The 26422-nt window shown below is 37.1% G+C and overlaps 1 protein-coding gene across 3 annotated transcripts in view; it reads left to right on the forward strand.

Annotated features, from left to right (window-relative positions):
- Positions 1 to 26422, forward strand: part of VAV3 (vav guanine nucleotide exchange factor 3) — a 396323-nt gene that overhangs the window by 294155 nt on the left and 75746 nt on the right. For all 3 annotated transcript variants that reach the window (XM_074381320.1, XM_039460910.2, XM_039460911.2), the window contains one exon: positions 23288 to 23424. In XM_074381320.1, the coding sequence (XP_074237421.1) occupies positions 23288 to 23424 (137 nt within the window). The remainder of the gene's footprint in view (positions 1 to 23287; positions 23425 to 26422) is intronic.

Consider the following 26422-nt stretch of genomic DNA (forward strand, 5'->3'; position numbering starts at 1 on the left):
AAGTGCATGTGTGGATAGCCAGACAATATAAGTAGTTTAAAAATTAGTTTTGTAATTAGCGTTGCATAGCTCAGTGCTTTGCCTCACTACTTAGTGGTGTACCCTAGTCCATCCTTTGTTACTTGGGGTGTTATTAGCATCCACCTTCTAGAATTTCTGTGTATCCATTAACTGAGAGAATATATTGTGGAACATTAGCACAGTGTTTGGTCTTTGTCTGTACTAATAAATGGTAGATATTAGCATCGCCCTGATTTTTGCCACCATCTGTACAGTCCTGGAGCAGAAGTGTAGAAAGTGAGCTAAAACCTGTAGAGGCAGGTTCTGGGTACCAGACCCCCAAGATCGTGGCCATGCTATTGTCTTGTTTGTTTTGATTTTAAGTTTCCAGATCCATTAGAGGGCAGTAGTACAAGATGCTGGCTCTTACGTGTCTGGCTTATGATGCTTTTTGGAAAATCAATGATACAGAAACCCCAGAGCTCAGCTGCCTAGGTTTGAATGTTGTCTTCACTGTTTACCAGCTCTGTGACCTTGCTCAAGTCACTTAAACCTTTCGTACTGTAACTTCTTTAAAATGGAAATAATTAAATTTGTCATAGGGTTGTCATGAGCCTTAAATGAGTTAATATATCCTAAGGTCATAGAACAGGACCTAACACATGAAAAATGCTTTGTAAGTGTTAGCTAGTATATTTAAAAGTAAAATGTTTTCAGTTTTCTAGAGATAATGATACAATCTTACAAATTGATTGCTATGATATTTTAAAGGCTATTGATTGGTATTTAAAGAGAACTGAATATGGGCTAGGCAGTTAGTGCAGCATTTTCAGAGTTAAAAACCAGGCACAGTTTGATGGACTTAGGGGGCAGTGGGTACAGTTACTAGCTGTCTATAGAATGTTATACACTGCAGAAGGTAGCTAGTAGGAATTTCAGTCCCTAAATTTAGGAGTTCATGAAATACACCATTGCGTATTTTCTTAAAATCAGCTCTATTCCGACCTTGAGCCTTTATCCCTTTGCTTGAGGTGTGATGACTGCTTGTTCATGTCTCATATGTGGGACAGTGCCATGTCTGACCAGAGAGTGTTCCGAGGCCTAGGACCCAGCAATCCTTGGTGCTTATTAAGCTGGTGAAGTCTTACAGCCTTCCTAGACAAGTCATAGAGTGGTAAGCAGTTCCTGGGTGCCCTGGGACCCATAAACCTCTATATTCTTCTGCTTCTCTGGAGTTTCCTCTCTCCTCTCAGTTCTGTCAAAGGTTGATACTTCTTTATCCTCTCCGCTGGGACACACTCAGCATAATCTTTTCAGTAACCATGCTTTACAAAAGACAAAGAGAATTTGTGACGTTACAAGCTTCTGTTCACTACCCTGCAGTGCTCCCCAAAGCAAGGAAACAAAGGTCTTAATGGCCTGCTTATAAGACAGAAAGAAAGAAAATACTGTGGAACACATGCAAATTAATATCTCACTAAATGATCTTGCTGTAGAAATATGAAACAGGGTGAGGGGTCAGGAGCCATGGTGATCTGCTGTGCTACTTCTGGAAATATTGGCTCCTGGTCCAGACATCACAGATTGCACCTGCCTGCCATGTTGTGCCCATCAAAGTCCTGGAGGCCCACACACCAATTTCCAAATTGCAGATACCACCTTGCTTCAGGTCACTCTGGTATTCTCCAAGGGATATGCTTTTGAGAAATAACACATTAACCCTTATATTTTAAGTAAGAGTAAGAACATTATTGGTTATTCATGAGTGCCAGTAGCCAGTTGTATGACTTTAGTAGCTCATTTAACTTTTATGAACATTATTTTACTCTTGAAAATTGGTGGGTTGGATTTGGTGATTTCAAATACCTGTTCACATCTTAGTATCCTAATATTCTTTCTATAGTGAAGAGGAAGGGTAAAGTGAAGCGGTAAAGGAAGAGAATGTGTGTGGTGAAAATATTGGCATAAAAACCCCTATTCTGCAGGCCATGTAGAACTATGTTACTCACAAACCAAGTGACCCTGGGAGCATTCTCTGAAAATACTTTTCCCCTTCCCTGTTTTGTTTCTGGAACAGATTCCCTTCTCCTCACAATTCTACCTTCCTTAAACAGTTGCATTTACAGATAATATCCATTGCCCTTTGTTTCTTTATGCATCACTAGCGTATCTATAAAGCAGAGATAGCAAGAGCTGCCATGCATTTTGGCCATGTGGTTCTGCAGCCAGGAGGTGACGTAGTAGGTGTGCAGCAATACTGACATGGAGGGATCCCTCCTCCCTCTGGATCAGGTTGGGACAAAGTGGTTCTAGCATTGACCTGTGAGACACTGACTCTGCCCTCAGCAGGGATGGCTGTGTGCAGTCATGTATGTAAAACTAGTTGGACTGACCATATCAAAGTGTATTTGTGAGTTATAATTATTGAGGTGTGTGCCTTATCTCCCTTGCTAGACTGATAGCTCCTTTGAAGACAAGCACCTGGTCTTTATCTTTACAGTTCCTAGGGAGATTTAGTGCAGGACCTTTCACACAAAAGCATTTAGCAGTGCTGTGTCAAGGAGGGTGGATACTATGGGAGTAGGCTACCTACTGTTGGAGAAGGATATTTTATCACCGACATTGCTGAGAATTGCTGGCCTATGTGATAAGAAAAACCAAACCAGCTTTGATTAAAAGTCAGTTTTATTATTGTTTTCAAATTTTCCCCAGACAATGCACTCCTTGTTGTCCAGCCTGGTATGGACCATTCTCAATGCCCATATTTTCCCACAGTCTAACCCTTCTTCTACATCACTGATATTTAGTAAATTATTATTCAGTTTGTCGGCTGTTGTAACGTCTGTCTAACTGTTCATCCTGCCTCCAATCCCGACTTATTTTATTGACTCCTCCAGGCTATCATAAGAATTATTTACCTAAAGGAGCGAGATCATGGCCTCTCCTACTGAAACTCTTCAGCCCATATGCAGAACCAGTCTATAGTATATTAACTATAAAAGACCCCCAAGATCTGATTTATACCTAACTTATTCCTACTCCTTCTGCAATAGCAGAGATATGAATTCTTTCTTGCCACTATACCATGGCTCATGCTCTTGTTTCTGGACAAAATAACTTTAATCTGCTCCTCTATTTACTCTACTTCTGTATCAGGTTAATTTCTATTTATCATTCATCCATCTAAACTTAGTTCCAATATCCCCTCTTCCAAGAATCCTACCTTATGGTACTCCATATCTGATGTGCATCGTGGGTCCCTGTCCCATGACAGCCCTGATATAGGATTTTTTTTTCTTTATGATCTGGGTGCACATCTACTTTCTACAATCTTTCATAAGCTCCAATTGGAGATTCATCTTTTTCTTATGTATACCCATAGTATCTGGGACATTGTAGGTGATCAGGAAATACATATTGAAAGAAATTGGAAGTCCAACTTTATGAAAGTGAACACTGGTTTGTAGTGTGAAAATTCTTTAACCTTTTTGGAAAGCTGACCTATGCTGCTGCTTTTTATACTTTGAAAATTAAGAGAATGATTTTTCAAGCACTACAAGTTCTCACTTATAAATAGGAAGTGAACTTATAAATAGGAAGTTCTCATTTATAAATAGGAAGTGCACATGGACACATGGTGGTGACAGGGAACAGCGCACACTTGGGCCTTTTGTTGGGGGTTGGGGAAGGAAAGCATCGGGAAAAATAGGTAAAAGATGCTGGGCTTAATACCCAGGTGATGGTTTGATCTGTGCAGGAAACCACAATGGCACATGTCTACCTATGTAACAAACCTGCACACTCTGCACATTTTAAGTATCCTGGAACTTAAAGTTGAAGAAAACTAAAATGGGAGGGGAGGGCAAAGAATGCTTGTACAAAACAAGGTGAAAAATATAGAAAACATTATATAATCGCTAATATATGTTTATTAAACCATTAAGAAGTGGAGAGGGGGAGAAAAGAAAATGGTTTATTAATGAGCCAGCAGTCCTGTTTTACTAGTTGCTTATTTTTGAGACTAGTGTACAAAAATGATGAAAAGCATTACTTTGGAGTATTGTTGAGTCCATACTCTCCTTGTCATTTTTTTCAATGAATAAAAGATTTCAGGCCGGGCACGGTGGCTCAAGCCTGTAATCCCAGCACTTTGGGAGGCCGAGGCGGGTGGATCACGAGGTCAAGAGATCGAGACCATCCTGGTCAACATGTTGAAACCCCATCTCTACTAAAAATACAAAAAATGAGCTGGGCATGGTGGCGCGTGCCTGTAATCCCAGCTACTCAGAAGGCTGAGGCAGGAGAATTGCCTGAACCCAGGAGGCTGAGGTTGCGGTGAGCCAAGATCGTGCCATTGCACTCCAGCCTGGGTAACAAGAGCGAAACTGTCTCAAAAAAAAAAAAAAAAAAAAAACGATTTCAAACCTGTAGCATCATAGAACACAGACATGTCTTATAAAGTGATATTTTGATAAGTTTTGCAAAAATCTTCAAGTGAAAATCATTTGTGTCTAATATTAACCACTCAGAGCCATATTAGAATAATAGGACATTTAGGATCCATGATAGCAGCAGTAGAATATTTCAATGACACTATTTGCTGGAATTATAAAGGGGAATTTGCTGGTACTGAAAGGCAAGGCAATCAAATTTTTCAGCAGAGGTAAAATACTACCAAATGCTTCATTTTGCAAATTGGCATTTTTTTTTCTTTGAAGCTCTGACTACTTTATAGGCAATTATCTTGAATCATGTGGCATCTAAGTCTGCCTATTACATTCTTCTAGCTATAATATGTTTAGCAAAAGAGCTTATCAAACAATTTTTTTATTATATTCATTTTTAATCCAAATTTACCTGGGATTCAAAAATGTAGAGGAAGCTTATGGAGGTTACAGAAGACCCAGAGATATTTTTAAAGCCCTTCCAATAGAATATTATGCATATTTATCTTGTTAAGAGTAATATTTGGACCAAAAATACTTGGTTTAGGACAGACATTTGTCAACTTTCTTTCATTATAATAGTCTGTTTTTAATGACTCAAATTTACACAAGCCTGTACAGCAGTGTAGACGTCTATAAAAATTCTATTTGAATATCTGCAAAGGGAAAGTATATTTTTAAGCCACTGAATACACTTTGCACTAAATCACCCCCAGATGTTTCCAATTAATCCTAACTAACCAGATGAACTAGAGTAACATATATTCCAGTCTTAAATACATTTTTTGGTTTATACAAGAACTTAGATTTACCGCATATATTCTTAAAACATAAATTCTTCAGCATGTTTAAAATGTGGTTAGATTTATAAAGAACTGTAATTGAAAACCCGAGTAAGCTTTAGGAGAACACGATCAGCCTGGAGCATCTCAAGAAACGGATGTGCGGGTCATTGCTGTGGATAGTCAGGGTTTCAGTGTTGGAGAATTTGCTGTATGATTGACACTTGCCCCATTCTGAAAGTGCTTTCAACTGCTGGCATTTTAAATAGTAGTTGGATAGGGTTAGCAACTTTTAGCTTCACTTCCTTGCCCATTAGTTGTATGACTCATATGTATTTTTCTACCCATTAGCCACAGAGAGAATGTGTTTTGTTAGCATTTTTCTGGGAAGTAAGGTACCTCACAGAGCTTTCATTTGGTTAGTAAATGTTCTTACTAAAACATCAGCACATAGCCTGTCAGTCTGGTTGGATTTGGGCTAGAAGAATCTTTAAGACCAGTGGCCTAAAATAAAATCCATTCAACTCTTGGGGCTTTTAATGAAATAGAAAAGATAACTATTGGGCCTCTAAAAACATTGATCATTGAGAAACAGCAGCACTTGTGTTCTGGAAATGCACTAACTGTGTGTTATGAGATAACTTATATCCCTGTGACATTATTGTCTCTTCTTCAGGCAGATATATTTTTCCCTTATAGAAATCCTTTCAGGAAAAATCCAAATTGAGCAGAGTAATAATTGAGACAGTATTCATTTGTGCATGTTTTTGAGCTTCCCTAATGTTTTAGCTTTGTGGCTTTCTTATAAAAACAATGTGTCATATTTTAACATGTAATTTTAATCGTTTGGAGAAAGGAGACTAAGTACATTTGTATTCATGTCATGTGGGGAGATATATTTGTTGACAGTCTCATTTTGCAAAATGGATTTAATGCTGAAAAAAATCATAGCAATTCATTTTTTAAAAATAACACAGTCTCTTTAAATACAGTGCTCTACTTTTTCAAATTTTAGGCCTATACCATGTAAACAGTTATTGACATTATGAATTAAAATCCCATTTGCTTACCAAGCAGTTTAATTTTTTTGCTTATAGGCTCATAATGACTTGAAAATCTAATAATTGTTCATTTAGGAGAGGAAAATACCTTCCTCAACTAATCTATAATACCAACTTAATTTTCAGTGGTAAGTAGAGAAATTGGGTATCACCAAGTCCCAGAACATGTTAGATATGGAACAGAACCACAGTTTTAATGATCTTGTTCTAAGGATTTTGTTTACCTTATTTGAAATAGAGAATTTGGCAATGCATATACACGCAGAGTGGCCCCATATTGCCATTATATTTGTAGAAACAAAATTAAGAAATGCAGGGAAATGTCTTTGTTAAAATTATTTTAAAAATCTATTCTTTAATGATAAACATTCACATATGCTTTCGTTTATTTAACAAACTTTTATTGAGAGCTTGTTGGGCACCAAACACCATGCTTAGGATAAACAATTGAATAATTTTCATGGTCCCTGACCTTGTAAAACTTATATTCAAATGGGGAGAAAACAAAACTGTATTAATATGTAAATTATGTTTAATCGTTTCTGTAATAAAAATTCAGAAACACAATTGAACAATGCTGGGTCTGACCGGCAGACTCTGCCTGAGTGATGGATGAGAGACTATGCAGACACAGATGTTTTGCCTGTGTGAGCACGGCCAGGGGACCCCACAGCTAACAGACCCCAAAGAGACTGGAGTTTGGCTGTGAAGCCCTCATATGCCAGAGAGGCATATATTTGTTTTAGAACAGATTTAATGACAAACATCTTGAGCAAGCACCATTTGTGGGTAATTAATATTGTTGACCCCCCAAGTAGAAGAACAGTCATTCAGAGGATGATCAAAGGTTGGTTTCTGTTTCTGGGGAAACAGGTAAACAAGCTATTTAGATAAAATCTTCTACATTCAATCCTTATTATCTGCTCTTTGCTATTAGCTCAAGGTAAGAGGATTAGGCTGCCTTCAGCCATAAACGTTTTCCCAAAGCTTTTGCAAAACCTTCTATCCTTCCAAGAAGGTTTGCATCTTTCTCTATAATTTTTCCCACCACCCTGAACAATCTCCTGCAGAACAAAGGACTGTATAGTATATCTGCCTGGGAGGGTTGGGAAGACATTGCAGAGGTGGTGCCATGAAGGACCAGAATGATCCAAAAGCATAGCCTTACACTGTGGAAATGAATGGTTTACTTGGCAGAGGATGGTAGCAAGCACTTTGGGTGCATAACAGGTAGTGTGAGAGTGGTGCCTCTTATGTGTGCGTGTCACAGAGCTGCCCCATGAAGGAGGCTGATGGGGACTGAGGTCCAGCTAGCAGGTCCTGGCATGGGAAAGTATCCAGGAAAAGAAGTGCTGCTTCTTTGCAGGTATGTGCCATCTACTTGCCAATCTTGCTTAGAGAGGATGCTCGTTCTAAGTCACATAAAGGTGCAATGTTGGTTGACCAGAGGTGGCTCTCGTAGCTGGAGACTGGAATGGTATGGTAGGAGAGTGAAGGATGGTGGTGATGCTCATGGTCAGGACAAGGAATTTTGAACATGCGTTTTTAGGCAACAAGGGTGTCATTAAAGGATTTTGTTTACTATCTCCAGTTAAAAAAAACATCAACTTTAGTTAAATCATATTATAAAGTTAACTATATAAAGTTTAGAAAACCCAGGTAAGGAAAAAAGTTCTCATAATTTACACATCAGATATAAGCATTGTTAATATTGTGGATTGTGGCCCATATCTTTACAGATTTTTTTTCTGTGCTTCTCTCTCTCTCGCTCTCTCTCTCTCTCTCTCTCTCTCTCTGTGTGTGTGTGTGTGCGTGTGTGTGTGTGTCTGTGTGTCTGTGTATTTAAACACAAAAATGAGGTTATATTGTGTACACTGCTACTTGTAACTTGATTTTTTTCCTGAACAATATGTTTGAACATTGCACCTCCCCTGAACATTTGATGAAATTATGTCCTTTTGGCTTGTGCTTCCATAGCATTTGCAATTTTTCTAATGTAAAACTCATAATGCTTTATGATATTTGCCTGTATAATTCTCCTTTTGCCTTTTAGATGCTAAGCTTTTTGAGTATAAGCAAAAGGCTGCCTTATTTATTGTTATTCACATTCTAAGCAGAAAATCAGCATTGGGTGGGGTGGGTTTTTAAAAAAATTAATATGCATGGGGATGAATGAATGCCTTTGGAAAAGAAGAACAAACAGAAGCTGAAAGCTGAAATACCAAGACATAAATTATCTCCTAGAATCTCCTTCCCTTTGCAGCCATAGTGAATGATGTCTTCCATAAAAGGGAAAATGGGTGTAAAGTGAACGCTTCACTCTGTCAGAGAAGGAGGCTGTAAGGCCACTGGTCTACCTTGGCCTGGTGCATATTTCCATCTTTCTTTCTGTGAAGAAATAGATGGATGTCTAGAGGAGCTGGCACATGAGTTAGTTTCTTTTCTAGTTACCTTGTTTCAAAGCCAAGGGAGCCAAATCTCAAAATGACTTCCCACTCACTTGGATAATTAAGATGAAAATAACAATTATATAACTTGATGTAGCAGAAAAGAAATCTTCAAGTTTGGCACCTTGAAAGCAGTGTTCACTGTCACCACTGTTACTCAAAGAGTGATGACTGTGGGAAAGGTCTGCAAAGAAAGGAATCTCCCTTTCTGAGCATTGCAGGGTTCAACATGCCATGACCTGAAACTGGAACAAGTGAGAATAAACAGGGAAAGAAAAAACGTGGTGTGGGGAAAGAAGTGAGTAAACTAATTGTGAATCAGATTATCTGTGGGAATACTTTTTAGATGCCAAGGAATTTTCATTTCAGTTGTAGGAGAGATTTCCCTGATACATCATGGCATTTCTGAAGCTTTCCTATGTCTTGAGGTGGGGGAAAGGGAAATACAAATGTTTGCCCTTTAGAATTTGGCAGTATTCTGGTGATTTGTTCATGAAGATTGTGAGGATGAGGGATGGAAAAGGTCTAGTTTAGCCTTCAGCACTCTCCCTTCGGTTTTTCATTGGAGATTTTATTACCTAATCGATAGATTTTACAGAAAACTATTTGCATGTTTTAACTCATATATTAAAAGAAGCCTTCAACAGAAAACAAACACAGGTAATAACGTGTTCCTAATACCCAACATAGTAGCTGATGGATAGTAGAAGCTCAGTAGGCATTTCCTAAGGAATATGACTAAATACATTTCTGTTGATTCCAAGAAGGTTATGCAAAAATATAAAATATTTTTATATCTATCTACATATATAGTTATATACAAATAAAAGCACTTCCTCATAAAAAGAACAGTCACTTTGTCAGTGCTCCTGCATACTTTAAAGAAGAAACTTCGGAATCCCAGGTGGTTCTCTTTTTGGACATTGTAAACAGCCGAAGTCTACGGGATTCGTAGAAGTGTAAGTAGTTATTTTTTATAGTTGCATTGTGGACATCAATTTATTGAGGAAGATGAATTTCTTTGATGAATTTATCTAATCTCCATTCACTTTTCCTTTGTATAGTTTTGAAGTAACAAATCAGACCTTTTATTCTTTAGCTATATTTTATATTATTATATGTTTCACAATGAACATCCTTTATTAAGGCCATTAATTTGAACGGGAATATGGTTTTCTTACATTAGAAAGAGATATTGAAGTATTGTGCCCAGTAGGTAAATTGAGGCAAAATGGCATTTAATGAAATGCTTATGTCCTCATATAAATTCTACGCCAAAATCAAAACTAAAACCTGTATTGCAGATTTTCTAGTTATAGTTCCTCTTAATATGGCTGTACTAATAGCAATTAGTTAGCAATTTCTCTTACATGACTGCACTAATGATTAAGTTGTTGGACATACATTTTTTAACAACACCAGTGAGGCAACTGAAAATACTGAATATCAAGTATGAAAATGCTGTTTTAATATCCAGTTCTGTTTCATGTTTGTAATTAATAGAAATTTAAACATAATATGTGTTCTGTGAATCCCAGAGAATATTTTACCACAGTCTTTGCATGGAAGCTGTGCCTATTTTGTTCTCCCTATGTTAGCTGTGTGGAACTTACAGTTGACCTCTGTGGCTGTGTCACGCTAGATCAGAAGTAATATGTCCAAGGTGATATGAATCACTGTTGTGTCTAAGACAATATATACCCAGAGGCAACTCTTGGGACAAAATGTCAAGAAGAATTAAGTTCCTGGGTATAACAGTTCTTTCTTAGCCATCCTTTTCTATAGCACTCATTATTTCCTGAGATAGCCAGAAAGGGAAAATTAAGAGAATATAGGTCATAAAATTTGAAATTCTGCTTAAAAAATAAGAAATGATTCTTATTTGTAGGCCATGATTTAATAGAAGTGAAATTTTCTCATAAAATCCCCTTTATACTACATTGACCTAATCGTTGTTAGATTGTTTTGTTTCATAAGCTGAAGTTTTACTTTAATTATTCAAGAAATAGAGGCTGGGCTCTGTGGTTCATGCCTGTAATCCCAACGCTTTGGGAGGCCAAGGTGGGCAGATCACTTGACATCAGGAGTTTGAAACCAACCTGGCCAAGATTTTTAGCTCTCACATACGAGGAAGAACTAAATATTTGTTTTTCTATTCTTGGCTTATTTTACTTAACATAATAACCTTCAGTTCCATCCATATTGCCACAAATGACAGGATTTCATTCTTTTTCATGGTTGCATGTATGGCTGAATAATATTTCATTATATATATATATATATATATATATATATATATATATATATGTATGTCACATTTTCTTATCCATTCATCCATTGATGGACAGTTAGGTTGATTTCCATATTTCAGCTGTTATGAATAGTGTAACAAGAAACATGGAAGTGCAGGTATCAATTGAATGTATTGATTTCCTTTCTTTTGGCTATATACCCAGTAGTGGAATTGGAAATTGGTGAATCATTCTGTAGTTCTATTTTTAGTTTTTTGAGGAATCTTTATGCTATTTTCTATAGTGGCCATACTAATTACCACCATTAGTATATGAGGAATCCCCTTTCTGCACGCCCCCACTGGCATCTGTTATTCTCTGTCTTTTTGAGAAAAGCCATTCTAAATAGGATAAGAAGATATCTCACTATGGTTTTCATTTGCATTTCCTTGATCATTATTGGTATTGAGCATTTTTCACATACCTGTTGACCACTAATACACCTTTTTTGAGAAATGTCTACTCAGATCTTTAGCTCATTTTTAAATTAGATGATTCGTTTCCTTACTTCTGAATTGTTTGAGCTCCTAGTTATTAATTCCTTGTGAGATGGATGTTCACAAATATTTTCTCCCATTCTCTACATTGATGATTGTTTCCTTTGCTGTTCAGAAGCTTTTTAGCTTAACGTAATCCTGTTCTATTTTTGCTTTAGTTGCCTGTGCTTTTGAGGTCTTCCTACACCTTTTCCCAGACTAATGTCCTGGAGCATTTCCACGAGGTTTTCTTCTAGTAGTTTCATAGTTTTGAGGCCTTAGGTTTAAGGCTTTAATACATTTTGATTTAGATACATGGTGAGATATAAGGGTCTAGTTTTTCATTTCTGCATGAGTATCCAGTTTTCCCAGCACCATGCACTGAAGTGATTGCCCTTTCCCTGTTGTATGTTCTTGGTGTCTTTGTCAAAAATGAATTGGATGTAAATGCATAGATTTATAGCTGAGTTTCTATTCTGTTCCATTGGTCTGTGTGTCTGTTTTTATGCCAGTGCCATGCTGATTTGGTAAGTATAGATTTGTATTATATTTTGAAGTCAGGCAGTGTGATGTTTCTAGCTTTGTTCTGTTTGTCCAGGATTGCTTTGGCTCTATGTTATGTTCAGGTGCTTTTATGAACTGTAATTGAGCAGTTGTACATGTGAACTTTGTGCTAAGTGTGACGTGTTTTGAGAACTGGGGTAGAACTAAAAGTTTTATTTCAGTGTGCCTTTTCTGTGTATAACCCTAATTCTACCAGTGTAACCTGAATTTTTTTTGTATTCCCAATTAATTTATAGGGAGGAGACAGAATATATTTTTCCAATATTGTAATCCCAAGGTTATAGAGATTTTGAGACTAAATCTCTGAACTTCCCATAATAATCTTAAGGATTTACTGTTGCCTGTAGAACTACCATTCTCACTAGAAAATTTTGAATCTTATTCCTTTTCCAGCTTCCTTGGAAAAGAGTAGTGATGCATTCATTTACTAATGAAATCTGAAATAAGTACTTGTAAATTTTCTCTAATCTAGTCTAAACTTATTTTTCCTGGTCAATCAAGGATTCCACCCTTAGTGGGTAGCAAAATGCTTTTGGAAAGAACACCACTTTTGCTTTTAGCTAGCAGTACACAACTGGACTTAAGTTGCTTCATACGTAAATGAAAATATTTGGCTAAATAAGCACCTTCTTTGACACGCTCACTATTCTAGCATGTAGTGTTTTCATGGTCACAACAATATTATTTCAAAAGAATACACAACTCAACATGGTTTCTGATGTTTTCCTCTCTCTTTGTTATAGAGGAATGTTTGTATAGAAGGAACGTTCCTGAGAAGGGGGCAAAGTTTTTGTATATTCATAGGTAAATATGTTGGTTGTTGACATTTGGCCCCAGTGAAAGGGAATTTATACAAAAAATTTTACCGTATTAAAATGAAGACACATAGTTAGCCTTCTCCTATGAAACGTTGGTGGTTTTGAGTCATAGTTTACATTTACTTTATTTTAAACTGATAAATGTATATGTTTACTCTGCTCATGTCTGAATCCACAGGATTGTAACTAAATGGTTCTATCTGACTTGAATTCCTTTTTCCACTTCAGAAAAAGGTTAAGAAGGAAAAATTCAAAATTCAAATAAAAACAAGGGAGTGACTAAACCTTAGAGTTACCTGTTAGATATTGTGGTGATTGTAGATCCTCAGAGTTTGAAAGTGGACTCATAGATGTTTTCGAAGACTGACCAGCTTAGAAGTTCTGCCAAGTTAAGATTTTCATTGTAGCACCATTTTATAAAGAAAAGACTGTTCTGTGTTTCCCTTGTTCTATTTCAGAAGTTTGTAATGGAAGAATGTTCGTAAGAAGGGTAGAGAGATTGTTCAAAGTATGTGTATTTTTATGTGGATATGTTGATAGTTGGTCTCTGACCTAAGGGCTCCCTAGCCTCTTAAAAAAAAAAATCAGCCCATCAAAATGATGGTGCAGAGTCATCTGTGTTCTCTGAAACTTTGCCAGTCAGAAATACCAATTGCACATGCTCTTCATTTTAACTTATAAATCAATAAACCCTGTCTACAAGAATCTGAATCTTTCTGGAATGCATCTGAATATGCTTTCTGCTACTCAAGCAAGATTATCACAGGAAGGAGGGAGGTCAAGAGAACAGAGAAAAATAAAAGCAGCAAATAATTGAGTTTATAGGAAACAAAGAAGTTGGGTGTTTTTGTTTAACAAAAATGATGCAAGTCATCTCATTTAAAGTGTATTCAGAATGAGTATAAATTATTAAAAGGATCATTAGTAAGAACCTTTAAGAAATATATTAGCAGTTTTACATGTAAAAAACAATTTTATTCTTTTGGAAAATTTCAGTTACACTTAGCATATTGACAGTTGGGTAAAAGCACAAATAAAAGTAGTTTAAAAGCAAGTCAAAACTAATGATCAAGTGGCAGTTTGTGTCTATAATACCAATAATTGAATATTTGTATCATTAAAAGCTAAATTTGGCTGTGAAAATAAATGTTTATTATACACATTTAGGCAATATAAATATATATGAAAACAAGAGGAAATAGTTACTAAGACGTAAACTGGTAACTATGTGAAGTGCAAGTTCATAATGTCGACTGTCTTGGCTGGACCTGTTACAGGAAAGGGGTCCCAATCCAGACCCCAAGAGAGGGTTCATGGAGCTCATACAAGAAAGAATGCAGGTGAGTTAGTAAAGTGAGAGCAACTTTATTGAGAAAGTAAAGGAATAAAATAATGGCTACTCCACAGACAGAGTGGTCCCAAGGACTGCTGGTTGCCCATTTTTATGGTTATTTCTTGATGACATGCTAAATACAGGGTGAATTATTCATGCCTTTCCTTTTTAGACCATATAGGATAACTTCTTGACATTGCCATGGCATTTGTAAACTGTTTGTGGCACTGGTGGGAGTGTAGCAGTGAGAACTAGGAGAGGTCACTCTCAGTGCCATCTTGGTTTTGGTGGGATTTAGGCAGTTTCTTTACTGCAATCTCTTTTATCAGTAAGCTCTTTATGATCTGTATCTTGTGCTGACCTCCTGTTTTATCCTGTGACTTAGAATGCCTTAATCATCTGGGAATACAGCCTAGTAGGCCTCAGCCTTATTTTACACAGCCCCTATTCAACATGGAGTCGCTCTGGTTCACTCACCTGTAAGACCTACCTGCTCCAAGTATTTAAGCAACCATAAGAAAGTCAGCATGACTAAAAGCCGTGAGCAAGTGTGAGGCTGGAACAAGATGAAACTGGAGAGTTATCAGGGGCCAGAAAATATATAGGGTCTTTTATTCAGTGACCAGGAATTCAAACTTAAATCTAAGTGTTGTGGACAAGTTTTTAATAGGAAACTTATTGTATAATTTATTATTTTTTAAATCAGGCTGCTGTGTGTAGAATGGTCAAGCATTATATGCGTGGATGAGGAAAAGCCAATTAGAAACACAGTGCTTGAACTGGGCAGTAAAATGAAAGTGGGAAATGGTTTGATTAGAGAGAAATTTTGGAGATATAATCAAGTATGTGTGCATGTGTGTGCACATCCATATTTGGAAGAGTGGCCTTTGGGAGAGAAAGGGTCACTACCTTCCTTTCTTCCTTCTTTTTTCCAAAAACAAACAAACAAAATCACTGTGATAAAGAATATAATGTATGCCACCATGCTGGTTGGTCACAGTCTAGTAGATATAAACTGTGTACCAAGACCACAAAGAAAGGTGCCATAGTCTGGTACCTACACCTTATACTAGCTAAATAAATACCGTTAGTATATTGAGTGATACTGAAGCAAGAGGCATCAGTATCTAAAGGATGTATGTTTAAGGCCCTTAAAAGGCGCTTAAGGGAATGTTGGTAAGTATTTTAATCTGTTCAGGCTGCTCCAATAAAGTACCATAGACTCTGGTTTATAAACGACAGCTTACAGTTTTGGAGTCTAAGAAATCTACAGTCAAGGTGCCAGTAGATTCAGTGTCTGGCAAGGGCCACTACAGATGGCTGTCTTCTCAGTGTTCTCACGTGTTATATGCAGTAAGGGAGGAATCCTGCACATGGGGCTCCACCCTTATGGCCTAATTGCTTCTCAAAGGCTCCACCTCCTAATACTATCACGCTGGGAATTAGGTGTCAACACATGTATTTGGCGGTACATAAACATTTAGTCTATAGCAATGGGTTTCTTAGAAACTGTTTTTTGAAAAAACTTAGAAATTTGAGTTTTAAGGAGTGAGAAGAGTAGTTGAGATTATTTTTCCCCTTGGGTAGGGGGTGAGATATTCAGACATCAGTAAGTACATGCCAGGAAGAAGGTAAAGTATGTTAATGAGAGCTTGACCTGTTCAATAAATTTCAAATAATTCACAGAGTGAGTGTAGGAAAGGAGTAATAAAATAGGCTAGACCCTCAAGACTGCATATTATCAAGTTTAAAGTTTATCCATGGCTTTCATGCAGTGTCACTGACATTTTTTCTGTCCCTCAAGTGCATTCAAGTTCATTCCAGTCTCAGAGCATTCATGCATAGGGTTCAGTTTGCCTGTTAAATTTTTCCTCCCAAATGTCTACTGTCTTCTCCTCAGGTCTTAACCCTGATGATCTTCCCTTAAATAAAGCATCCCCCACTCCACACACACCCCTGTCACTCTCTAATCCAGAATCTCTTTCTAAGTGGTTCTCTGTGATACTTTTCTCTGGTATTATTACATAGATTCACTTGCTTTTGTGTTTGTCTCCTCCACTAAAATATGAGCTTTATGAGGCAGGGATGTATTCAGTCTTATTTATGGTAGCATTCCCAGTGCAAGGCCAGAACCAATATATGAATGATCTGTAAATATTTGTTGAATAAATAAATGAACCTACAGAACAAAGAAGGAAAATTAGGTTCTTGCAAAGTGTCCTTAATCATTTTTCCTTTTACGCTGTTGTCTTGCCCTTTACATGTCCTTTGTGAGTGGACTGATGATCGTTCATTTTGTTTGCAAGAAAGGAAACCTGCTCAGTTGCTCTAGGAGCTGGGTGTTTATGGTAGGACAGTAACAACAGCAGCAAAAAAAAGCCCAGGAGATCATCTCAGTCATCACTCTGGACCTCTACCTTAGAAGAAGGGAAGAGTATGGCAGGTTTTAAGGGAATCTTTCTGGACCAACGGTTTTTTTTTTTAAAACTGGTGATCTCAATCATCTTTTCTTTACAGAAGTCGGAAATTGTTGTTTTTTGCTGACTTAGATATCTGCCTCCTGCTCCTATGTTCTATAAAAGCATATATCCTTCAATGAGGCTGCTCCTTAGACTGTCTCCCCTGGCCTCCTCCGCAGCCACTGGTGTTCCACATGTTAAGCCTATTTATTGGAGTCTTTGAGTTAATCATCAGCCCTGAGTTACTTGGGTGTGGTCAGATGAGCAGAATGACGTGGTTTAAATGATTGTAACCTTCTGTAGAAAAACCTACCTGTGGTCACTAGCTCACACATCCACAGAGCTATATACAGATGTGTCAAGCTCTAAGAGTTCTGCAGGTTGTCCAATACAATGATTTATTTTTTAAGTTGAGGGCTTTTGAGGCTCTGTTTTTAGAACATGTTACTGGGAATTATTACCTTCCTCCTGGAATTCACCTAGTGTTGGTGAGCTCTCAGTTGTTCACCACTTGAGGAAAAGTTCTGCCTCCTCCTTTTCTGCTTCCCAAGATAAAACCAGACATGCAGCAGGGATCATCCTGAAACTTGCATCTACCATGTCAGGAGCCTCTTCTCTACCAGTCTCATTCCCTGTAGGTTGCATAGAATGACTAAGCTGGTATAAGGAAACCTGAACTAAGAGTCTGTAAATTAGATTTTTGTTCCGTTTTTGCTTCTAATTTGCTGTTGACTTTAGACAATTTATTTTAGTATTTAGTTTTATAATGTGAAAAATAAGGTGGTTAGACTAGGGGATAATACTCTTTAGAATTGTGTAATTGTGTTCTCTTTCTGTCTTTAACAGAGGTAAAAAGATAGCTCAGGGCTGTGCTTCTGAAACTGGATTCCTTACATCCCTGGATTAGCTGTTTGCCAGGGGTCTGCCAAGTATATGGTATTTTCTCTTGAAGCGTTGACCTTAATGATTTTAGGGAATCTTTTTTTAAAAGAAATGTATATGTATAACAGAACATAATGTTAAATTTGCATGGATTATTAAGTAACACATGAAATTTCATAGTTATTTTGTATTTGGTAGCCTGTAACACCTTTTTAATAAAGGTGAAAAAACCTTCTAAAAGACATTATGATATCTTTCATCCTTGATTCATGATTCACTAATACTCCAGTAGGCAGTGCCAGAGAGTGACTCAGTGATTATGAAGATGGAGGAAGGCATCTCTGCCTGATCTTGTTTTTATATGAGCTGTGACAGTGCTATTTCCTTTATTTGAGTCATCATTGTTTATAAAAATAATGTAGGCTTCTCTGGTGAAAATTTTAAAAATTATTGATGGGGAGTGTTCTCTTTGTGAACAGTTAGTTCTTTAGACCAGTTTGTTTTCCACCAATTTGTCTGCTTCTGTTGTAGCAGATGGTTTCCATGCTGTGGTTCTTTTATTCCTCTCTGAAGACCCGCAAAAGAATGAAAAAGTCATGCTTTCTTAGAAAGAGCCCTGCAAGGTGTGATGGCAGGGGAATCCCAGCACCTAGCATTCCAGGCTCATCCCGGTCATTAGGACCTGATTCTTAGATTGTGGACTTGTATCAGGAAAGGTGCACATATTAATTTAAAAAGGATTTAGTTGGAAAGATAACAGGCAGCACTTATTTCACTGTGATTTTCTCAAAAGCAAGTTTGGCAGTGGTGGACATTGGTCATGGTGTTTTGTACATGTACCCACAAGAATATGATTCCCAAATTTGGCTAGAGTTTGGATGTCACACCTAGGAAATTTAAAGAAAAAATAAAATACATGTTTTATGGTTCTACCTAAGAGTTATGAAAGCAAAATTTCCTAAAATTTTTATGGATATGAATATTTTTTTAAAGTTCCCACTGGATGGAAGATTATGCCCAGTTGTATTGTTATCTTAGAGTTCACCTGTCTATTCGTGGACTGACTATAGGCTGTTTGAAGGCAGGATGCTTTCCCTTGCTTTCTTCTGAAACTGCTCTGCTCAGCATTTACGGAATGCTCAAGTCCCATTTGATGAATGAATGGATATGTTATGCTTGTGATCAGTTTCCCAGGATAAATCATCTACATCTTCTGATATCTTGTAAAACTAATTATTTTTTAATGTGGCTGTATTTAGATTTTAAATTGGACCTCAGAGGTGAAAGGCCAGCATATTACTGACAGCCCATTTATCTAGTAGGCAGCACTCTCTTCTAAGTTATTGCCTTGGGGAAGCCTATTGCATTAGAGCAGTGATATCAGCATCATGAATAGATACTAATCTATATTGTAGCAATCACTCTTCTTGCCCTGCTTAGAAGACACAGTGGTTGATGCTTCAACAATTAGCTCTTCGGTTCATTAAAGTATGAAAGTTTATATGAAATTTATCAGTGATTTTCTAATAGGATTCTACTTAGAATTAACTTCTTTAAAAAGCACATGTGTCACTTGGTATGTGTCACTCTTAGTGGTACTGAATTCAGATTTGAAAGGAAATCTTGTTTCAGGTCCCCCTTTTAAAAACACTTCTGTATTGTTTTGGGAACTAGCATTCTACATACCTACATGTAGCTTTTGTTTTATTTAATGAGAAACACATGACTATTGATAGAGTATAACTATCATTTTATTATTGTTAATGTGTTTGTTAATTCCTCCTGCATAAGTTTGACTTGGAGATCTTGTCTGATTTAAGACCAAGCACAATTACTAGTGTGAAGAAAAGTTAATGAGCAAAATTTTCAAGTTATATATTAAGGGCATAGTTAGTGGTACAACAAAGCATTTGTTGTAGGGGATGAAACAAGGTAAAATAATTAAATATCTGGCAGGAGGTCTAATTTTGGCTTAGTATTTTAATTATATTCCCTTGGATAATTATAATTGATTACATAAAATTTTAGGAACTTCTAAGATTGCCCAAATACATATGTTGAAAGTACGTATGATTTTTCGCATTTAATGTATGAAGGTAGTTGCAATATAAATATTCAGATTTCAGTAAACAACACTGTAACTCAGCTAACACATCTGTTGTAAATACAGTTCTGGAGTGGAGAGAAACTAAACAATTGTTAGATCTGTGTTTTTACAAGAAGAGAGAAGCAGGTTTCTGGGATTATTTGTGAGTCTATAATATAATGAAATGTGTATTTCTTGTCAATTTTTAAGGAATATGACTATTTCCAATTAATCAGTGTCAGTGAGGAAACTTAAGAGTTCAACTTTCATGGTTTATGCTACTTTGCATCTCACAATCCTTGAAGTATGGCAGCCGAGGGAAAATATGCATGGAGTTTTTAAGGAACTGGGGATTTTAAGCCTGAACAAATCTTGAAAGACTGATCTATAAATCAAGATTTCTCATCTTCAGCATAATTCCAGATGGAAGGCAGTAGGTCAATGGAGAGAAGTTACATAGAAATTTTAAAGTAAATTTCAAGACCTTACTAATAAACTCTATGCCACAATGACTGAGTTGTCATGGGGACGTGTGGTGAATGTTCTCTCCTGGATGTTTTTAAACAGAGGTTAAAACCTGTCAGAGGCATATTTTCTAGGGGAAGAAGAAAACCTACATGAAAATACTAAATGGGTATTTGAAATATAAACATCTGTAAATCTAATTTATTCTCCATTGATCTCGTTCGTGAAGTGTGATGCCTGCTGTGGCAGTAGACTGAAGAATTATATCGATAATTGAGTGTTGATGTCAAGTTTAACCCATTTCCTCTTATTTTAATTGGAATTTTTAAATCTTTCAGTTATTGTGTGTTCATGTTCTTAGCAATGTAATTATGCCTTTTTTATAAGAGGAAGAATATTAAAGGACATTTTGGAAATCAACCATTTATCCCACCTGTATTGTAAAACACCTACTATATGCTAAAATCAGAAGCAAAGGGCAAGGTGTCAGAATTCACTATATCACTTTGCCCTTGTTTCATTCCTTTTACCTTTGATCTCTGTAGCCCTGACAACAGATAGTACTGAAATGGGAAGTGCTGACAATCAGAAATAAATCACCAAAGATCACCCTAACAAATGACCAAAAAAAAAAAAAAAGATACATTCCATTATAAACTCGCAGTTCCTTCCACAAAAAAAAAAAAAAAAAAAAAAAAATGAGTTGAAGAAACACTGTACTCTGTAAGTTGATTATGGCTGAATAGAGGTTAGTAACAATGTTTTAGTGGCTACTACCTGGGCTTAACCATAATTCTTGGCAAGAGTTACACATTTTTGCTTTGGGGATGAGGTCAGCAACATACCTATTCTAGTGTGATACTAGGTGAGTTTCCTAAGTGAAGCTCATAACCAAGAAGAAAGCAATACCAGAAAAGATAGAGTAAATAAAAAACTTAGGAATAAGTGGGACCAGAAAAGCAAAGTATATCATTCCTACTTTGTAGCATAGCTGGGTCCTATTACGTAACCAGAGTATACTAGTATATGTACCCTTTGTAATGTTAAAGATTATTTTACATGTTGTGGGCATTTTGTGGGCATTACAGTCCATCTAAAAAAAGACATATGAGGCAGCATTGCTCCATGCCTAACACCTTACAGCCTCTTATGGAGCCTGGGCATTTCTGTATTTTAATCCCGAATATGTATTGGGGTGGTGAAACGTCCCAAATTAATTTTTTTCTTAACACTATGAATTTGCAGTCATTCCTTCTTCATAATGATTGACTTGGGCATGTTGACAATAAAGGGACTGCTCTTTCCATCATTTGTCACATGGTGCTGCTCCCTTTAATCCCTGTGGCTCTTGGCAACAGAAAACCACAGTGAAGGCCAGGGCTCAGGACTGGCCCCAGTATCTGAGGCCACATCAGCTATTTGGGGCTTGAAAACTCTTCTTTCTTGACTTCTGCCTTTATTTAAAAGCTGTCAGAAAAACCAAATTACCCAGGGAGTCTTCCATATGAGATGCTTTCCTTGCCCTAAATCTGCTCAATAAAACAGAGGTGAACTGCAGTTCTCTCCCTCAAACATGGAGTTAACTATCATGCAAACCAAACTTCATTTTAAAAATTATTCTACTTTATATTGCATCCCCTTCCACCTGTTGGAGTTCTTAATCACTTGCGTGTATGGGATATTTAGGTTTCATATTAAATTAGCAGTAGCAACATAATAGAACGTGTAAAATAAGCTCTCTATACTCAAGGCATTTGCAGTGTGTGGAGAACAAGTCTTTTAAATGTTTAACTGAGAGGAGTTACCTTACAGAGTGTTGTTTAGAGAAAGGTCAGTGAAATCTACTGTTGGTGTTAGGGTGCAACCTTGTAACATCTGGTAGAGAAATGCTTCATGACTGTGAGATTAAAATCATCCCTCCAGGGGTTCTGTGGCACAAGAACAGAAGAAAAGGAGGATGTAGCAACTCCTGACAAGCCTCGGCAGTCCCAGCATCTAAATTGGGGTGAAGGGCACAGTGTTTTTCAACCTTCGGCCTTCTGATTGGATTGATAAACAAGTGTGGTAAAACTTTTCTTGTCTGTTCAGTTTATAGCCACACTTATTTTTCTCCCTCTGGCATGGTTGTTCAAAAGAATTTTGAGGACTTTAATAAACTGTTTGCTGAAGCATTTTATGTAGCTTTTGAGATTTTTCTAGATAACTTGGACATCTACAACTGAATGATAGTCATTCATCCTTCTTTATATGTTTAGTGCAGCATTTTCAGCCAGTTACAGCTTCACCCGTGGTTAATTATCAGAATAAAACGTCCTGAAGGGTAATAAGCAAAGGCTTCGTTCCTTAAATGTGCAAAAAATATCATATTTATGAGTGGCCTCTCTTAGCAGGGAGCAGTTTCACCTGTAAATGAAAAGGTGACTGTGAGGTTGTCCATTGTGACCAGTATTGCAGCAGTTAGACCCATGTTCAATTGAAGCTGCTGGTCTCTCAAAAATGAAATATTGAACGGAAGCCTTCATTGCACATTCAAAGAAGTACAAAGAGAAGGAATGGATTTCTGTATTTCAAATATCATTGGTGCTATTGGCTTAGACATGTTCCCTTTATTGGGTCTGTTTTGCAAGCCTAAATTTGAGCCTGAAGAGTTTCTCCATATAAATGTCTGAAGTATTGCAGTGGCACATCCATCACCTTTTTTTGCTTTTGAATTACAAAGATAACCTTAAGATATGAGCCATATACTGGGCAGTGTGATACATACACAGAAAGGGTGAACCTCCTCAGTGATGAAATCAGGCAGTGCCCAAGAGGAAAGTAATAGGCAGAAAGGATAGAGTTGATGAAAAAATTGATTCTTTTCCATTAAACTGTACGTGATATGTTTTTTATGAAGCAGGCATCAGCTGAAGGAGAAATATTTTTTCAACTAAAAAGAGATTGATGGTGAGGGAGAGGAAAAGTATGTCAGGGATCAGGGGATAAATATGTGTCGTATTCTATTACCATCTCATATAATGAGAAAGTTGAAAAGCATGCTATTGTAGTTACTTAAAATGTTTACTTGGACTTGGTGATATTAACACTTTTTAATGTTAATAATGGCTTTAAAAAAATACATATAGACTTCACACATAATTGTTTTTTCAATTCTAAAACTTGTTTGGCTTATTTTCAGGTTTACCAAAGATGCAGGTCATTAGGAACTATTCTGGAACACCGCCCCCAGCTCTTCATGAAGGACCCCCTTTACACCTCCAGGCTGGGGATACTGTTGAACTTCTGAGAGGAGATGCACACAGTCTGTTTTGGCAGGTACTGTTGTTACAGGAGAGGGTCCTGATCCAAGAGAGGGCTTTTGGATCTGTGCAAGAAAGAATTCAGGGCAAGTCTGCAGTGCAAAACAAAAGCAAGTTTATTAAGAAAGTAAAGGAATGAAAGAAATGGCTACTCTGTAGAGCAGCCCTGAGGGTTGCTGGTTGCCCATTTTTATGGTTATTTCTTGATGATATACTAAAAAAGGGGTGGGTTATTCATGCTTTCCCTTTTTAGACCATATAAGGTGACTTCCTGATGTTGCCATGGCATTTGTAAGCTGATGGGAGTGTGGTAGTGAGGACGACCATTGATCACTCTGTGGCCATCTTGGTTTTGGTGGGATTTAGCCGGTTTCTTTACTGCAGCCTGTTTTATCAGCAAGGCCTTTATGACCTGTATCTTATCCTCTGTTTTAGAATACTTTAACTAACTGGGAATGCAGCCCAGTAGGTTTCAACCTCATTTTACCCAGCTCCCACTTAAGATGGAGTTGCTCTGGTTCACACGCCTCTGACACTATCCAAATTACAGAGTGTTAGATGTAATGGATGATTTATTACTGCTTAAAGAAAAATGACTCTTGTCTTTAGAAACTGCATGCTTTCAGCATCAGAAACTTTACATGATGTGGGGAAAATATTTTTTATTAACCTTTTCCATATTTACTAATGCCAAAGTGGCAACAAAACTTGGAACACAAGAGAAAAATGCTGTCAATGCTGTGGGGTCGTAATTATTATTTTTATTAAAAACTCCTACTTTACCAAGGTGTTTTTTCCAAACCTAGGACCTGTGGGTATGAGCTAGTTTGCATGGCTTTAATATATTAACAGTTAACTTCAGGGGAACTACCTAATTAGCTTGCCTGTGGCCATTTCTGACCATATTACTTTCTGTCTACTGACAGTAATACCTGGAGCGCTCTTTGGGTATTATTCATAAAATATATGAAATGTGAAAAGTAAGTGAGCATGTTGATGTTTTCCCACAGTGAAATCTCTCTTGGCCTGTGGACTTTAATTTGGTTGAAATTTTTTTTGAACTTAGGTAAATAGGGTTTTATGTTAAGATTAAATAAAGCTGTTCATTATCACATTTTGTGTGTATGTTAGAGATATTTCCCACTGATGTTGAGAAAAGAATTTGTTAAAAATCTATTGTGCATTGAAGGAAAAGTGTGGATCAACAGAAAGATGATCACAAGTGAAATGTGGTTAGAGGTAAAGAGAGAGAAATAGAGAAAAGACTGTTGGGTAATAATCCATTGTGCACATATGGAATGGACAGCTATTTTATTAGCTTAAAACTATTTTATTGTCTGTCATGTATTTATATAAGAATGCTCAAAGATTGAACATTATCTCTAACCACTATTTCAATTGTGGTAGCCAATGATTTTTTTCCAGAGCTCCACCATTCTTAAGTAGCCTACTCCTCCCAAACTTCATCCTTCCTAGAAAAAGAAAAGAGAGAACAACAGACTTGAATTCCACTACCTCTTCAGACAACTCCTGCGTCTCTCAGCCTAATCACAAAACATACCTACATTTGTAGTCATAAGGTCCTTCACATTCAAGACTTATCTTTCTTCTTGGATTTTTTTTATCCCGTATTCCATGAGTTGGCTCTTGACTTCTAAATTGTCAACTTTATTCTCTACTGGCTCCTTTTCCATAGCATATAAATATGCTCGAGCTCCTCCCATCTTAAATATTTAACTCAGCCTTTTGTCTGGTCATGCCAGGCACTCTCCCACCCTCTTCCTCTCCACAACCAAAGCTAAGCTTGTTGGGGAAGTAGTCTGTGCTCAGTTTCTACCACGCCACGTCCTATTCATAAGCCAGTCTCCTGCACTGCTCCTTGGATCATTAGTGCCACTTTACATAAAAACAGCTTTGAGACGGATGGTAAACTGCGCGTCGTTTAAGTGTACAGTTTGATAAGTTTGAACACACATATATAAATGAAACCGTCACTATAATCAGGATAATAAACATATCCAATATCATCCCTAAAAGTGTTTGTGCCCCTCGGCAATCCCTCAGTCATGCTCCTACCTGTTGCTTTGCTCTGCCTCTCCCAACAACCCTCAGCAACCACTGTTCTACTTTCAGACTAGAGATGAATTTGCATTTTTTTTTTTTTTTAGAATTTGATGTGCATCACCTAGTATTATTTTTTGTATGGCTTATTTCACACAACATGATTATCTTGAGATTCCATCTTGTTGCTATGTGTACAAATGGTTCTTTTTATTGCTGATTATCATTCCATGTGTGGAGATAGCACGGTTTGTTTACCTGTTAGCCTGTTGATGGACTTTCAGGTTGCTACTAGTTTTTGGCTATTGCAAATAAAGTTTCTATGAACATTCAAGTATAATTCTTTGTATGGACCCCATGTTTTCCTTTTTTTCTTCTTTTTTTTAAATTGTAGTTTAATTTCTGGGGTATATGTGCAAATCTTGTAGGATTGTTGCATAGATACACACATGCCATGGTGGTTTCCTGTCTCCATTCCCCCCGTCACCTACATCAGACATTTTTCCCAGTGTTATCCCTCTCCAACCTCCCCACCCACTGCTGTCCTTCCCCTAGCCCCCCCATCCCCCAACATACCCCAGTGTGTGATGTGCCCTCCCTTTGCCCATGTGTTCTAATTGTTCAACACCCACCTCCGCTCTTAGGTGCTAATACCATGAGGATAATGTATAGATCATATGTAGATATACATTTAAATTTTTGAGAAATTACCAAATTGTTTTTCAAAGTCCCTATACCATGTTACATTTCTCTCGGCTGTATATAAGAGTTCTAGGTGCTTCTTATCCTTGCCGACATTTGGTATGGTCATTTTTTTTTTTTTTTTGGTCTTTTTAAAATACAGGGTCTTGCTTTGTTGTCCAGGATAGAGTGTAGCAGTAGAGTCCTAGATCACTGTAGCCTCAAATTCCTGGGCTCAAGTCATGTTCCCATCTCAGCCTCCTAAGTAGTTG

The sequence above is a fragment of the Saimiri boliviensis genome, chromosome 11 (assembly GCF_048565385.1).
Source record: "Saimiri boliviensis isolate mSaiBol1 chromosome 11, mSaiBol1.pri, whole genome shotgun sequence".
NCBI classification, from domain to species: domain Eukaryota; kingdom Metazoa; phylum Chordata; class Mammalia; order Primates; family Cebidae; genus Saimiri; species Saimiri boliviensis.